The 17,836-nt window shown below is 40.4% G+C and overlaps 2 protein-coding genes across 4 annotated transcripts in view; one reads left to right on the top strand and one right to left on the bottom strand.

The window, feature by feature from the left end:
• Positions 1–3,866: 3,866 nt before the first annotated feature.
• On the top strand, positions 3,867–11,866 carry rab14l (RAB14, member RAS oncogene family, like). Its single transcript, XM_067407263.1, has 8 exons — positions 3,867–3,965; positions 5,821–5,879; positions 5,958–6,011; positions 6,998–7,175; positions 7,274–7,340; positions 9,834–9,921; positions 9,996–10,026; positions 10,339–11,866. The coding sequence occupies exons 2-8, from the start codon at positions 5,828–5,830 to the stop codon at positions 10,514–10,516; spliced, it is 648 nt and encodes a 215-aa protein (XP_067263364.1). The 5' UTR covers positions 3,867–3,965; positions 5,821–5,827; the 3' UTR covers positions 10,517–11,866.
• A 1,731-nt stretch (positions 11,867–13,597) lies between these two features.
• abl1 (c-abl oncogene 1, non-receptor tyrosine kinase) overlaps positions 13,598–17,836 on the bottom strand; it is a 32,946-nt gene continuing 28,707 nt past the window's right edge. For 2 of the 3 annotated variants that reach the window (XM_067405835.1, XM_067405836.1), the window contains exons 8-12: positions 17,417–17,601; positions 17,175–17,327; positions 16,956–17,045; positions 16,749–16,877; positions 13,598–16,659 (exon numbers count right to left, since the gene is read on the bottom strand). In XM_067405835.1, the coding sequence (XP_067261936.1) occupies positions 15,062–16,659; positions 16,749–16,877; positions 16,956–17,045; positions 17,175–17,327; positions 17,417–17,601 (2,155 nt within the window). In that variant the 3' untranslated portion in view covers positions 13,598–15,061. The remainder of the gene's footprint in view (positions 16,660–16,748; positions 16,878–16,955; positions 17,046–17,174; positions 17,328–17,416; positions 17,602–17,836) is intronic. The other variant, XM_067405837.1, reaches the window with a different exon arrangement.

A 17,836-nucleotide genomic window follows, 5' to 3' on the forward strand; every position in this document is an offset into this window, starting at 1 on the left:
TTTTCACACTTTTATGTGAAAACAAGCTTCAAAAATTAAATATTTATGGTGCACTTTAGTTTAATAAAATGTGAGTTTTCTCAAGTGTGCTGAAATCATTGATCTTGTGCTGCACTGACTGACAGCTGCTGCGATTATAAAGAGAGAGCGGTGCTCGCTTTCTGTGTCATTCATTCACAAGAAAAGTTATTGTTTTTCATGAGATTTTCTGAGTACTTCATAGTTCACATTGACAAAATGTATTTTTAAACCTGGTTATTTTATAATGTTTAATATTTAGTCAAAAAGGAAGTGAAAAACGACTAGAGGAAATGGCTGATATGTGCGCAAATAAATGCTACTTTGCCGCCACCTGCTGGTTAAAGTGGTAATTATTGTCTTTTTTATTTTTAAATGAATTTTTTCTATCAAATGTTGAATTTCCTACATTTTTAAACATTCGGTTTTACAATGGGGACAATCTCAGAAGGATGAACAAGTAATGTTTGTGGTCATCACATTAAAAATAACATTTGAAATGCTGGAGAAAAATGTGTGTGTGTCTAATTTCAGACACGGTGTTTCTTAAAAGGTCCCAATAGCTTTTTCTTTATTGCAACCAATAAAAATGGTTTATTGGCAAATTAGGTAAATGTGATAACTGCATTAAAATATGAATACAACATTAAAAAGTCAACCACTGATGGTTTTGAGTCGATGTACTGCGAGTGCAGAATGAACAGCTAACAGTTCACCGGAAATGCCTTAAAGACAACCAGGAAGTAAACGTGCATATAGAGTCATTATGGCAATAAAATATAGAATTTTGCATGGCGACATCTCAGACCAGCCTGCCTTTTATTAGACAGACCTGTACATATTTGACCTGAAGCGCATGTAAAGATCACACACACACACACATGGTGTGTATTTTGTAGAGGCCATTTGGTGAAGAGGGTTTATGAGGTGAATGTATGTGCGACACAATTAGCCCAGACCTTCTCTCATACATTACCTCCATTAGACTGCCGCCCGACTCTTAAAGTGACTCTTCAGCCTCTATTCAATGACCAGTGCATCCAAAGCCGGCCTCCTTATTTGGCCCTTAGTTCCCTTCATTATTTGTCTGCAGTAGCACCAAGGTCCCGTGTCATTGAAATTCCAGGGTTGCTCTTAAGTGGGTTCCCTTTTCAGCCGACCCTGATCTACAAATGGGCACTCGTGGTGTGCGAGTCATCTGTTCATGTTCCTGAGTCTGTCTGTGCTTTCACCAAAACAGCAGTTCTGTCGGCTTTTAGATGAGGTCACTGTGTCTTAATGAAAGTCAATGAGGTCAACGCACTACTGATCAGAGCGTTTCATCAGCATGTTTTCGGAGTGTTAAATGGGCCGTACAACAAACCAACGGTAAAGGCTTAGCTATGCACTCTTAAAGGGGTAGTTCACCCAAAAACCTTCTGTCACCATTTACTCACCCTCAAATTGTTCCAAACCTGTATGAATTTCTTTGTCCTGCTGAACACAAAGGAAGATATTTGGAAGAATGATTGTAGCCAAGCAGATCTCGTCGCCCATGGACTACCATAGCAGTGCTAAGTTCCCACACATAGACTTTACTTGGGTGGGCCGCCCAGGTATATTTGGAGACACATTTATGCTTTTTTATTTTATTTTTATCCTCTTATTCTTTTGTATCCGCCCAAGATAATGAAACCATCTGCGATCGATAAACTAGAGAAAAGTCTTCCCGCGCCCTACGTGTTTCGTACCTGCTCGTTATGTGTGCGTCACAACTTTTGCGCGTTCAACACTTCTACAAGCTTGTGCAACAGCGCTTCAGACTGCTTCAAAGTGATTCTCAAACAATGAAAAGCGCAGATTTATGCCAAACGATTGCTAATGAACTCAAGTTGATGAATTATGATAATGTCTACTTTATGGCCTTTATATAAAATGTAGACAGTTGAAAAAATCTGAAGGATCTGCCCGCAATTGTGTAGACATTTCAAAATAAGAGTCCCGGTGTATTTCAGGCTTGTTTATAATTAAAAAAAAAAATTCTTCTTGGCATTATTGGTATTTTGGTTACACAATCAATTGTGTTTAATTTGATTTCCATTTAATTCATAGTAAATTATTGTAGTCTTCCCCACAGAAAAGACATTATTTGACAAATATATTATTCATTATATAAATTTTACTAGTAAAATCTGTGTCCCATTCACTGAGAGAGACACTATTTGACAGCAAGGAGAACATAGGAGAACCATTTAAATGCTGAAATTTTGCATAATTTACAATGCATAATATTAGTATGTAATTAAAGGGTTTGTTCACCAAAAATGAAAGTATTGTAATTAATTACTCACCCTCATGTTCCACACCCGTAAGACCTTCGTTCATCTTCAGAACACAAATTAAGATATTTTTGTTGAAATCCGATGGCTTAATGAGGCTTGCATTGCCAGCAATGACATTTCCTCTCTCAAGATCCATTAATGTACTAAAAACATATTTAAATCAGTTCATGTGAGTACAGGGGTTCAATATTAATATTATAAAGCGACAAGAATATTTTTGGTTCCCCCCAAAAAAACAAATAATAACTTATATAGTGATGGCCGATTTCAAAACACTGCTTCAGGAAACTTTGGCGCATAATGAATCAGTGTGTCGAATCAGCGGTTCGGAGCGCCAAAGTCACGTGATTTCAGCAGTTTGACACGTGATCTGAATCATGATTCGATACACTGATTCATAACACTCCGAAGCTTCCTGAAACAGTGTTTTAATATCGGCCATCACTAAATAAGTCGTTATTTTGGGGTTTTTTTGCCGCACCAAAAATATTCTCGTCGCTTTATAATATTAATATTGAACCACTGTACTCACATGAACTGATTTAAATATGTTTTTAGTACATTAATGGATCTTGAGAGAGGAAATGTCATTGCTGGCTATGCAAGCCTCAATGAGCCATCAGATTTCAACAAAAATATCTTAATTTGTGTTCTGAAGATGAATGAAGATCTTACGGGTGTGGAACGACATGAAGGTGAGTAATAAATGACAGAATGTTCATTTTTGGGTGAACTAACCCTTTAAATGTAATAGTATGCTATGTAATTGAAATAATTTTCAATAAATAAAAGTACTGTTAAATATCAGACATTATTTGTTTGTCACAACTCCTATTAACCATTTTTGTGCCGTGGTTAATAGGAGGATTTTTCACCCGGCTACCACCGCAAGTATATTTCAAACCTGTGAGAAGCTCTGCATAGTATTATTTTTCCCTACTATGGAAGTCAACGGAGGATCTGAGGGTGAGTAAATAATGACAGAATTTTCATTTTTGGGTGAACTGTGCCTTTAAAAATAAAGCATCTAAAAGAGGGTGATATATAAGAACCATTTTGGTTCTTAAATAACTAATTCCTTATTAGTGTAAATTACATTTTAATAATCTTAAGTAACTTTTTTTCCCAGTTTAAAGAATGGATGTTAAATGTTATTCATGAAACCATCAATAACAATAAAGAACCTTTATTTTTAAGAGTGTGCATTTGCTTTTCTTAAATGTTTAAACACAGATGGTTGTGATTACCATGTATACACACTAAGCCTAAAGGAGTTTTTTTAAATGTAATATTTATTTTTTTTAATCATGAGGTCAAATTTATAAAAGAAACCACTCATATAATGTGTCATTTGAGGTGGTAGTTCGGCAGTTTCTTTAACTGGTGATTTTTTTTGAAAGAGAAAATAAAACTTAGCATTTTAATCGCTTTTTTGTGGTACGCGAGCGTGTTGGCGGGTCCACACCACTGCAGTTCACGGTGAGTGCAGTGAAGCGCGCGGCCTCTGGCGCCGCCTGGTGGTCAGGCGCGGAACTGCCTCAGTCTTTGTGCCGCCGCCATCTTGACCAGGATCCGGATAATCATCATCTGAACACACTGATTTACAGCAAACACACACGACCACAGGTGAGGACATGCATCTTAAACACACAGCAAACTCACCCAGACTCTAAACCAGACTCGTGTTAGTCAAAATCGCGTGTCAGTTCAGTGTTACAGTGAAAACAGACCAGCGAACCTGCCGTTAGCAGCTGATGCTAGTTAGCCGTTAGCACCTCCAAATCATCATAAAAATAATAAAATATCTCAAACACACAGCTAACTAACCCTACCTAGTGTTACTCAACATCGCGTGTCAGTTCAGCGTTACACCGAATCAGCCGTTAGCAGCTCACATTAGTTAGCCGTTACAAGCTCAAAATCACAATCAAAACACAAATAAAATATCTCAAACATCACCAAATCCAGCTGTTAGCATGTCTCTGTGTTAATGTGAGTGCAGTGTGTTGTGTTGAGGAGCTTTAGCTGACGGGAAAAGAAGCGAGACACACACACATCGTATTTATATTTATTCATCTGTTCACACTGTTACAGTTGATATCGCGTTAAATCACGTTACATGTAACGATGTGAAATAGAATGAGCTGCTGTCAATCATCTGTTTTAGACTTTGCTTTGATGATGGTGATGTATTATGAATGAGTGACAGTCAGCATGAGGCTTTATGAATGTGTGTCAGTGCTAATTTCTGCTCAGTGTGTCTTATGTTTAGTTCAATTATAACTGTTTTTAAGTACTTAAAAATGTAAATATGTATTTTAAGTAGTTATATTAAATGTGGCCTTGCAGTATTTCTCAATTGAGTAAATTGTAGGCTATATTGAGTAGGGTACAATAGGGCTAAAGTGATTTTGACTACTCTCAAAGTGTATGATTGCAGGAAAAATATACATGTTTGTATTGAACATTGATGGAGCAGCAGATTTTGTGTGAAAATAAATCATAAAAGTGTTTAATTTTGTTTATAAATCTTATAAATGTATGAGGTGGTGGGGGGGCAAACACGGGGTAAAAGGCGCACAGTATTCATACAAATACCTTAGCTAAAATAATGTTTTAATAATGTCTTGGTTAATATTTTTTTGGAAAGAATCACTTTAGCAAAGTTTGTACTATTTTCTGTTTATTTTGAAACATAAAAGAATTCATTCTTGTTCAATAAATATACTATCATTAAAATAGGCCTATGTTAACATAAAAATATATTTAAAAAAATACAGAAACAAAATTACTTTAAAAAGCATTTAAGGATATCCCATAATATTTAATATAGATTTACAGTAGTAACAATGCATATGTTATGATATGATAAATATAATATTTTAAAATATGGTTGTTTCATTAAATATGTGTATTATCTTTAAGATGGATACCCAGTTGATATTTGCCATCTGAATCTAAGCATGTCATGTCAACAAATGGAAAAGTCAGTCAGCAATTATTGTGCCTTTTACCCCAAATACCATACTTTTACACATTCTTCCGTTATTGAAAAACTATTGCTTGAATTACCTTGAACAAAAATGAAAATCATTAAGAAGACTTTTGTCTGAAAATACAAACATTAATTTAATCGATTCTCATTTGCTACTTAAATCAACAAATCAAATATTAGATCAAACTACCTCAGAATCAACTTTGCATTTCTGCCCGCGATCGCGTCAAGGATCAAACAAATTTGTACATGCATCTTGAAAAGCGGATGTTTAGGAAAGTGCTGCGGCAAGTTTTTGTGCCATCTAGTGGTTTAGAAGAAAATAAAATCAAAGGCGCCATTGCTCGTTGTACCCTATATTTACATTTGCATCAATACTCAATGCTTTACTATCAAATATCCATCACCATATTAGTAAAAGATGGTGATTATTATTAGTTTCTGGTGTGGTGGACTGTAGAGTTTGATGCGTAATGTGTGTTTCAGAGCGGCGATGGCCACTGCACCGTACAACTACTCCTACATCTTCAAGTACATCATCATCGGTGAGTAACCAGCAGCCATGCATTCAGTCAGTCGCTGCTTCCTGCGTTCATGCTTTTACTTCAACTCTCTCTCCACAGGCGACATGGGCGTTGGGAAGTCCTGCTTGCTGCACCAGTTCACAGAAAAGAAATGTGAGTAGAGATGGCGGTTTGTGTGATTGTCAGACCTTTCCTTCAGCATGTTAAACACACATGCAATGGAGACGCGACCAACCCTTGTGCTGCGCTAACACGTTTCACAGTGTTTGTGTGAAATGATCAGCCACTTTTGGTTTGTTTAAAAGGGGCCATGACACACTTTTCTTCACATTTATTTATTTGTAATAGTTTCTTGCATCATCATTTACTGCCATCTCTGACCGTCTGAATGAAATGCTGAGTTTTGATTCTCCTTTATCATCACCATCATCAGCAGATGAAATGATATTGCTGAAATGTGTTCAACAAATTAAATTTACACGTTCTTTCCTAATACTGACATCCTTCTGTAGTTCTTCTCAGTGGTAAATTTGACCTGTTTTTAAAGGGTTAGTTCAGCTAAAAAATGAAGATATTTACTTTCCTTCATGTCGTTCCAAACTCACAAGACTTTCGTTTATCTTCGAAACACAAGTGAAGATATTTTTAATGACATCTAAGAGATTTCTGTCCTTCCATTGTCGGTCTATTCATCCAAAACCCCGCCTCAAAATGTTCATAAAGAGATGGTAAAATAAATCCATATGAATGGATCTCTTCCAAAGAGACACAATCATATGATGAAGAGATTTCATTTAAGCTTTTATTCACATATAAACATTGATCAGTGAATGTATAAAGAGCACTTAAAGGGGACATATCATCATGAAAATCTGAGTTTTTCCATATTTAAGTGCTATAATTGGGTCCATGGTGCATCTACTAACCCATAAAACGTGAAAAAGGACAACCCAGTATCTTTGTTTTGACAAGACTTTCTTTGCATGCATGTGAAAAAAGAAGAAAACTCTGAATATGTCATGTGACGTAAAATAACTGCATTCATGATTACAATAATCACATTATCTCAAACATTAAAGCTTGAATGAATGGTAAAGCTGGTGGGCGTGGCTTTGTGTTCACCCCTCTGCTCCCCTCAGTCATGGCCGACTGCCCGCACACCATCGGCGTGGAGTTCGGCACCAGAATCATCGAGGTGAGCGGGCAGAAGATCAAGCTGCAGATCTGGGACACGGCGGGCCAGGAGCGATTCAGAGCCGTCACGCGCAGCTACTACAGAGGAGCCGCGGGAGCGCTGATGGTCTACGACATCACCAGGTGAACAGCTGTCCTTCACAGATGTCATTCAACTGGTGCGGCTCATTTAGGGTCTGACGACGAGTGTTTATTAACCGTGTGCCATGTGTGTTGTTCAGGAGAAGCACATACAATCACCTCAGCAGCTGGCTGACTGACGCCAGGAATCTGACCAACCCTAATACTGTGAGTACAAGCCTTCTTCTGTCCAGCAGGAATAAGCCATATCTCAGCACCACAACATCCTAGTAACATAGGGTTGGCCTCTGTTGTACTTGCATAACATAAGAACTACCTAGTGATCACTGAAATCACACTAGCAATGCCTTAGCAACCACACACAACACCGTGAAGTATATCTGCATGAATAAGCCATATCTCAGCACCAGCACATTGTAGGTAACAAAGGGTTGGACTCTATTGACTTAAACAGGGCAATTTACAGTACTGATTAGGGCTGCACAATTAATCAAATTTCTAATCATGATTACAATTATGGATGCCACAATTACGAAATTGTTCAAAGGCGCAATTACAATAAAAAAAGTCCACTTACATTATTCTGCGTGTTTGTTTTTTCTACAGGTTATCTTAAGGGTTTTTTCCTTGTTTTAATTTTAGTATAACATTATAATAGCATGCATATTTTGTACTTTTTTTTTTTTTAATTTAAAGAATAAACCAAACCAATGTATAGTGATAATCGTAATTTAATAATCACAATTACAATCTCAAGGAAATAATCGACAATTATGATTTTTGTCATAATCCTGCAGCCCTAGTATTGATAACATAGGAATTGCCTAACAACGCCTTTACAACCATCTGTGACACCTTAGCAACCACCCACATCACCCTAGCAACCATATCTGCATGATTAAGCCATATCTCAGCACAAGCACATTGTAGTAACATAGGGTTGGCCTCTATGGACGTAAACAGGACAATTTACAGTATTGATAACCTAGGAATTAACTAGCAATGCCTTAGCAACCATCTGTGACACCTAGCAACACTTTAGCAACCACCCACAATATCTAGCAACCATATCTGCATGAATAAGACATATCCCAGCATAAGCACATTGTAGTAACATAGGGTCGGCCTCTATTGACTTTAACAGGGCAATTTACAGTATTGATAACATAGGAATTACTTAGCAACATTTTATTGTCCATCTCTGACATCTAGTAACACCTTAGCAACTACCCACATCACCCTAGCAACCATATCTGCATGGATAAGTCATATCTCAGCACAAGCACATTGTAGTAACATAGGGTTGGCCTCTATGGACTTAAACAGGGCAATTTACAGTATTGATAACGTAGGAATTACTTAACAACGTCTTATTGTCCATCCCTGACACCTAGTAACACCTTAGCAACCACCCACAACACCCTAGCAACCATATCTGCATGAATAAGCCATCTCAGCACCAGCACATTGTGGTAACATAGGGTCGGCCTCTATTGACTTTAACAGGGCAATTTACAGGACTAATAACATAGGAATTAACTAGCAATGCCTTTGCAACCATCTGTGACACCTAGCAACACCTTAGCAACCACCCACATCACCTTAGCAACCATATCTGCATGATTAAGCCATATCTCAGCACAAGCACATTGTAGTAACATAGGGTTGGCCTCTATGGATGTAAACAGGGCAATTTACAGTATTGATAACATAGGAATTACCTAGCAATGCCTTAGCAACCATCTGTGACACCTAGCAACACCTTAGCAACTACCCACATCACCCTAGCAACCATATCTGCATGGATAAGTCATATCTCAGCACAAGCACATTGTAGTAACATAGGGTTGGTCTCTATGGACTTAAACAGGGCAATTTACAGTATTGATAACATAGGAATTACTTAACAACGTCTTATTGTCCATCCCTGACACCTAGTAACACCTTAGCAACCACCCACAACACCCTAGCAACCATATCTGCATGAATAAGCCATCTCAGCACCAGCACATTGTGGTAACATAGGGTCGGCCTCTATTGACTTTAACAGGGCAATTTACAGGACTAATAACATAGGAATTAACTAGCAACGCCTTTGCAACCATCTGTGACACCTAGCAACACCTTAGCAACTACCCACATCACCCTAGCAACCATATCTGCATGATTAAGCCATATCTCAGCACAAGCACATTGTAGTAACATAGGGTTGGCCTCTATGGACTTAAACAGGGCAATTTACAGTATTGATAACATAGGAATTACCTAGCAATGCCTTAGAAACCATCTGTGACACCTAGCAACACTTTAGCAACCACCCACAACACCCTAGCAACCATATCTGCATGAATAAGCCACATATCAGCACCAGCACCTTGTAGGTAACATAGGATTGGTCTTTATTGATTTAGGGCAATGTACAATACTGATAACATAGTAACTACCTTGTAATGCCTTAGCAACCACCTGTGACACCTAGCAACACCTTAGCAAACACCCACATCACCCTAGCAACTAACTAGTAATCACATAACAATGCCCTAGCAACTGCCTAGAAACACCCAAGCAAACACCCAGAACACTGTGCCAACTACCTAGCAATACCTTAGCAACCACCCAGAACACATGGTTAAAGCTTGGGCTTGTCAGACATTGAGGTGGTTTGGCTCTCAGAGTCATGTTTCCTGTGTTTTTGTGCAGGTGATTATACTCATAGGAAACAAAGCAGATCTGGAAGCCCAGCGAGACGTGACATACGAGGAGGCCAAGCAGTTCGCTGAAGAGAACGGTGAGTGAAGCCTGTGACGTGTGATACGGAGCTGCTTCGAGTCCTGATCCTCATCCGTGTGTTTGCATTCACAGGTCTGCTGTTCCTGGAGGCCAGCGCGAAAACGTGAGTTATTCCAGCCTTTTCAGAGCCGTTGACGTAACGTGTGCTCTAAAATGCAATATAAATTGTCATAGCATGTACGCATTATTGAACCGTCCATGTATATTTCCCTGAAGCCCAGACAATAGAGTCTAGACATCAGTCAGTCAGCTGTCCACGACAAACCTAAACCAGCTCAAAAACAAACTTGGCCAAAATATCATCTGATATTGTTATTGCCAAAATCTCAGATTGAATGTCTGCATCGCACACCCATAATCAAAGCGTTCAGCTCTTGTAAGTTTATAGATGATAGACGTGTGTTTGCTGTCACAGAGGTGAGAACGTGGAGGACGCTTTCCTGGAGGCAGCAAAGAAGATCTACCAGAACATTCAGGACGGCAGTCTGGATCTGAACGCGGCCGAATCGGGCGTGCAGCACAAACCGTCAGCGCCGCAGGGCGGCCGGCTCACCAGCGAACCACAGCCGCAGAGGGAAGGGTGTGGCTGTTAATGACCATCGTCCTCTACTTCCCACCGCAACCATCCCGCCCTCTTCCTCCTCCTCATCATCATCACAAACGGCCCAGTCTCGGCTTGTCCGAGGGCTGTGGAGGGGAGGTGTCACGGCTACATGCGCTCGTTTCCTCCTATCTTTCTCTTCATCTGTCCATCTTCACTTTCTTGCTCAGTGTGTTCTTATTTTCCCATCATCCTCTGACTAACCGCTGCTCATCACTTGACACATCAGTTTAGGAGAGAAGAATCAGCGAGACAGCTGAACACCAATCAGGCTCTTTTTTTATTGATTCGTTTTATAGCTCGTCACATAGAAACGAGACACGAGTAAGCAACATTATACTACTGCTGCATGGGTTGTTTTAAGAGCATCAAACGTGTTTCTTGATGTTGTTGCTTTCAGGAGAATCTCTTTTCGGGTCGGTCACCAATGGGACGCCCGCCTGATGGTCCTGTAGCTAAAAAAGCATCAGGTCGATGCATACGCATCTGTAAACGTGAATTGATTCCACGAGATCCCAGATTTAAAACAGAAAGAAACGGAAACTCAGAATCTCGTGCACATTCACGCGAGAACACACGCGAGCGCATGCGCGAGTGTTAAGGGTTGGACAGCTTTATGAATCGAAGACACTTTATGGAAAGATTTCAAAATGCGATTTCTTTCATTGCTCCGGTCTCCTCTTCTGCTCCTTGATCATTTGTTTGTCTGTCCTTACCATCGTTTATGTTGCCTTATTGTTATTCATGTTAATATTATTACTATCACTGTTTAATCTTTACTAGCTCAACACGCAGTCCAGAGTTGAGTTAAACAAATGGTTTTACAGCACTGCAACTGTTTTTGTATAGATCTATGAAATGTGACGGAAAACGCTCCAGTTGTGTAGGCTGTACAGTAAAAATCTGCGCCATCAGCTTGTATATTAACACCACAGCGCGCAACTTCCTGTGAAGCGGCATCTGTGTCTTAATTCAGTGTATGTACCATATGAAATCTGATCTGATTCAGCTGCTGTATATAAGGCTATGTCTGTTGATGTAACTGACTCCTCTCGCAGAAAGGTGATGGTCACAAACTCTCGCAGTGGCGACAGCGCGTCCGATGGGCTTGTTTCTCTTCAGCCCAGCTGAAGAAACACAAGGCAAATTCTCAGACAGATAGAAGTTACAGATGAGGGTCTGACCCGTCTGTCTGAATGACCTCGCTGTTCACATGAGTAAAAACAGTACATATGTATAAACTCTGAAGGAGCTGTGCTAACATTTGAAAATCTGTTCCTGTGTGTATATGATTTTAAAATGTTGACATTTTGTTTTTAATGACGACAATAAATATGCTCTAGACAGAAAACGGCTCCGTTTCATTCTTAACAAACCAGGATTACAGTTTTTAAAAAGTCTTGAATATCTTCAGTGGTATGGGGGTATCGACCCATATTTTTCCACAGCTTACATACCTTATTGTAAATGTTAATTGGTGGATTGATAAGAAGCTAATGTGCATTCAAAAAATAAAGAATAAGGCATCTAGAATAATATGTTCAATCAAAGTCCCCCTGTGGTTTAAAATTGCTGGTGTCTGTGACGTCAATAAGTTGTAACCAGTTCAGTTCAATGTGCCAGCGAGCTTTAGCATATCATAATTAATACTGTGTAGTTTAACATGTGTAGATTTAGCAATATGGCGGGTGTATGATGTATATTACGATGTTATGATGAACTATATGCCTTTCCCCACTGACGTTCTGAGTTGTTCAAAGCGTTTGTAAGGATACTGATTGTTAGAAGACCGCGGTCTGCCTCGCAAACAGGAACATGGTTTGTGTAACATTAGGTGTTTGATAACAGTCGAGCAAAAGGTTAATCATATTAATTACTTTTATATATCTGATTTTGCAAAGAGCGATACCATTGTGCAGCGTTTACCTCGGTAAGAGTGGATCTCTGAGCTGGCATGAGGCAGTGGAGGCAGGTTGCATGTTCATTGATCCGTGTATACTAAATGAGGCAAGGGTGTAGAGTTACATTCAAGCTATTTTAAGACATTGTTTTTTCACAGGAAAACGTTTAATATAGAGTTTTAAGGGATAAAATTATTGACTACATGGAGACTTCAGATGGATAATCATTTTCACTCATCCCTTTTCTTAAAGGTACACCATGTAAATTTAAGCCCTCTAGCGGTTAAAAAACAAAACTGCATGAATTTTGCAGAAGAACATTGTTTTGGTTGTGCTTCTGCTCTGTGGGGATGAATATGGTTAATCCTACTGCTCATAAAACATTCACTACTATGCTTAAGATATATAACCAGTTTAGATGGAAAGGATCTCAAGCTGACTAGCTGAAGACATTACTTTAGCTTTACCCACTAACAGACATGGTACTTCCTTGAAAATAAATTGTAGCACAGCGCTACAACCATAATGAAATGAGCCTTCACAATAGATAATGCTTTACAATGAACTCTGTTAGAGAGCTACATATGGCAATTTATCTATTCAATAAACACCCTACTCGCCTGTTGAGTAATAAAAATCACCATCATCTCCACTTCGTTTCTCCATTAACTCCCTCAGTTTTCTGAAAAGCCTAGCTAATGTTGATTCTTGTTTTATTACAAGCTCTGTCGCTTTCTCTCAGCAGAATCTCTGTTCAGCGTTTGTTTAAAATGGGTGATTCCCTGGAGGTTGAAGATTTAGCGGCTCCATGTCAACCTTTCTCACTCGTTGTGATGACTAACCTCTGCCACTCCCACACCAGACACACCCCAGAAACTTCTATAATTATAGATATGAGGAGACAAATATGGCCAAGTGACGTATATACAAATTATCCAGCAAAAACCATACAGTCAGGTATAAAATATAAACACTTATAATAGGCTTACCATAGTAAACATAGTAAAACATAATATTTTTGTGCTACTAAACCTATATTTGCATTGTTTTAAGGATAGGTTTAGGGTAGTGGTAGCTAAGGATGCTCTATCAAATTGTGCCAACTATTTGTTTTAATGGGAGGTAGCACAAATCAGAACACCGGTCTTCAAAAAACTTAAATGATATTTTAAACAACCCTGCAGATTTACCCAGACAAACATGTTTAAAATAATAACTAGTTTTAGAACTACATGAACACCTGCATAATATGCTAAAGAATGGACAGGACAGCAATATGAGAACACTCTTTACGTTGTTCAAGTAGCAAAATTGCTTTGTATTTTATGCAACAAAAATTGCACCACGGTTACAGGAAGAATCGACTGAAAAGAGAAAACAAGTGATGTGTATTTACAAAGATGAGCAATAATTCTACAAAAGGGTAAGGCTTGAATACACATTAAAAAGTAGTGGCATGATTTTGAAGAGACAAAAACAAAACAAAACATGAAATGTCAACACTGGTAGTACCATGTTGATTTAAAGGCAGCTTGTGGTTGGCTTCCTCAGGCATCACAGTCAGATGGCAGAGTGTTGAAAAGACAAACTAATACTGAAAACAACTGCATAATTTCAATTACACAAGCAAAACAAACAGGAAAGTTTTAGTAAGATAGTCATTGACTCCAACATCCTCAACGAGAATTATCATTTTAAGACACGCTTGTGGTCTTTCAATAAAGCTGCTCCTTTCACCGAGGCACTTCCATCAGTGGTGTGTGGAATACCTTTGAAATGACATCAAGTGGTCACAGAAGTTCTTTCAGAGGACATTACAATAAAAACATCTATACATATACTGCTTCTTAAGCTCCAATTCTCACGTCAAAGTCTTTCTCCTTGAGACAGTAGTGTGTTTCATTTGCTGATCAATGATTCATGCTCTCTTTAAGGCCACTGTGTATTTTGGAAAGTCATGTATGTAGTGATTGTGCTGAAGGAACACTTGTTCAAAACCCTTGACGGACCAGGAAAAGGTGGGAAAACCGCGCTGACTTTTCAACCCCATCAGTGAAATGTCATTCATGGCACAGTGTTGCAATCATACAATACTTAATCAGTCGGTTTCAAAATGAAGTTCCTCATATCACAGGGACCGTTCACATCTCACAACAAAGGCCTTTCTTGACCAACCGCAACCACATGAAGAAAAAGAGTTGGACATCAATAGTCTTTGTCAATACTATGATCTTGAGTGTTGTTTTCTTTTGTAATCAAATATATTTTGATCCCTAAAAAAATATTGGAAATAGTGAGGCACATGAGGTGTTTTTCTGTCAGTCATCTGAGATAATGCTGTCCTTTGCTTTGAGAAAATGCAAGAAAAGTCAAGTTGTGGAATTACTAAGAAAGACAACTCATAAAAATCAAGTCGATATGACTTGGACCTGGGGTATCCTTAAGATCGCCAAACAGACTTTTGAGGGAACATCACTGGTTCCCCTGTTTTTGTGCACAGTAATAAGACACTTGAATCGTTCGTAAATGTTCCTCTGTTTGGCATGAGAAAAGCTGAGGTGGGTTCAATTGAAGTGTACGTCAACCCAGAGAGGCCCCAGACATCTAGATATTGGTTCCATCCATGCTCTTCTCAGCTACCTCTGAACAATGTCACTGATCTCCTTGACAGAGGAAAGCAGCTTTGAAAAGTCTTGTGGCGTGTTGGCTCCCCCAGTGGCAGCAGGGCAGATCTGTAGCTCGCGTAGACTGCTCTCCAACTTATTGATGGCTTCACGGAAAGCAAACTTGTTCCGCATCTGCTGGATGGACTCGACGTAGCTCACACAATACTTGGACAGGTTCTTGCCGGCTTCCAACACCGCACTGTGGCTGCCGGTCTGGTCTGAAATCCGGCCAATGGCAGCTCGCAGGAGTTCTGTGCTCTCCAAGACCATCTCGCGTGTGATGCAAGAGTTGGACAGTCTCTCCGATGGCTGGCGCGTTTTCCTTAGCGAACGCCGAGTCGTCATGAGTGGAATGAAGTTAGATCCCGAGTCGCCAACAGCTGTTCCCATTCCTGGTAGCTGACCAGTCGGAGATGTAGACGAGGTCTTTGGGGGCTGCACTTTTGATGTGTTTTTTGGCAATTTTTTGGCACTTTCCTGGGAAAGACTTCCCCTGCCTTGTTCTGTGGAGCTGGGACTAGGAGGGTTCATTTCAGAGGAACCCTTGACTTTGGTATCCGAAGAAACATCAAAAGTTGGACTCCTCGAAGTCTTTCCAGATTTGGCGCTCGAGACCGGAGGCGGAGGAGGAGCAGGTTTAGGTTTAGCGAACTTCCCCTTCTCCCTATCTCTTTGTCCAGGGACTTCAGAAGTGTGCTTGAGCCGACGAGGTCTGCATTCATCCCCAGGTGGTCCCAAAGGTGGAAACACATTGGGCTTGAAGAGCTCCGCTTGCAAGGCACTTGTTTTTGAGCTTTCCGTTTGCGGTCGACGGCCAAGCTTTGGTGTCAGAGTCAAAGGACTTGATCCAGGACTAGACTCTGAGTCCTTGAACACTTCATCCGATGGATCCTCGGTTTTCTTGGGAAGGCGTGGTGGCGGGGTAAGGGTGCCACCACGTGGCACGCAATCTGCTTTTTTTCGGGGCAGAGCCGGCTTGCCTCCGATGGTGCCCGAGTCAAAGTGAGATGACTGTATGTCACGCGGCAGGGTGACCGACTTCCATTCGGTACGCTCAGACCCTGGGGGCATGCTAGAGGCGGAAGAAGACCTTAGGAAGCGCTTGGAGTTTGACATAGGATCTTCCTCAGCTGGCGGAGTTGTGGCAAGTTTCCCTCCATTGCCTGATGTTGTGCCCGTGCCCTTTTTCCTTGAATGAGAAGGGAAGAGCTGTCCAGGATATGCTGGGGCCCCATTGGTGACTCCGACTACTGTGGTATTGTTAGACCCAACCAATTTGGAAGGGTCAATGCCATGCAAGGCATCATTGGTGGAAGCCCCGTTGTTGAAATCATCTCTGCAGTCGGGACCCAGTCCTCTACGATCCAGGTGTCCATCCATCTTCCCGAACGAGCTACTGCGTTTCGGGGGTGCCGGGGCCGTTCTCTTCTTTTTCTTTATGTAACTGAAGGGATTCATTCTGAACTTATCTTTATCTTTAGTCAAGAGCCGATCATCTTCATTCAAGTTGCTATCAAGGAGAGGCCTCGGGAGCATCGGCAGCCCAGCAACCTCAGCTTCTGCTGCGTCTGCAAAGGGTTCAACTTCATCAGTACAATCGCTCACTATGAAGAAAGCAACACATCACAGAGAATTAACTTGATAAAGCACAGCTTACCTGGGCTGTCACCATCCCTACTGTCCATATGTCTTCGTAGTGTCCTCGTCTTAGTGGGAAGTTCTGGGGCCTGCTGTATTGGACCCAGGGTCAGCTTCTTACCCTTTTTCCCCAACTCTTTCTCCACCTCTGCAACCCATGAAGACTGAACATGAGCCACAAGAAAGGTACATTCAAATCTCTATAACTCCTGAGATAAAGTCATACCATCAGAGATACTGGACTCTTGAAACATTGTCTCAAACGCCTGGTGGGTTTCAGCAAAAGAAGGTCGCTCGGCAGGGTTCCATCTCCAACCTAAAGACAGAAACACTAAAGTCAGTCCAAAGGGCAACATCAGACCTGTATCTAAATTAATACAGTTAAACTGTTATCATCTTGCAATCACTTGTACTCTTTTCTTTATTGATCTGAAGAGATGCTTACAGGCCCTCATGAGCTCATAGACTTTCTCTGGGCATCCCTCGGGTCTGTCCATGCGGTAATCTTTCTCTAGTAGCTCGTAAACTTGGGACAAGTCAATTCCAGGATATGGAGACATCCCATAGGTGGCAATCTCCCAAAGCAGAACTCCAAATGCTAAAGTGTTGAAGCAAGAACGTCAGTTTAACACAAGCGTCAACAGCATCCTACTGGGTGCAGAGAATATTTCATTGATTTTTGCTTACCCCACACATCGGACTTGATGGAGAATTTGTTATAGGCCAGACTCTCCGGTGCAGTCCATTTAATGGGAAACTTGGCTCCTGCATGAGCTGTGTAGGTATCACCCGTCATCAGGCGACTCAGACCAAAATCTGCCACTTTAACCAAGTGGTTTTCCCCAACTAAGCAGTTACGGGCAGCTAGATCCCTGAAACAAGAACCAGATTGTCACTGGAAACATGCCATTTCCAACAATTACTAATTCTACGTTGTCCCTTTGGTCCTGCATCTCATTTTTTTTTCTGCATAGAATGTTAATACTGGAATGATGTGATGGGGAAACTGTCCAACAAAAATTGCACACACCGCAATAAATATATTTTGAGCTTGGATGTAAACAGTGATAAAAGTTGTAGTGAAGTGTTCGAAGTCAGGCTTCAAAA

The sequence above is a fragment of the Chanodichthys erythropterus genome, chromosome 13, assembly GCF_024489055.1.
Source record: "Chanodichthys erythropterus isolate Z2021 chromosome 13, ASM2448905v1, whole genome shotgun sequence".
Classification (NCBI taxonomy): Eukaryota; Metazoa; Chordata; class Actinopteri; order Cypriniformes; family Xenocyprididae; genus Chanodichthys; species Chanodichthys erythropterus.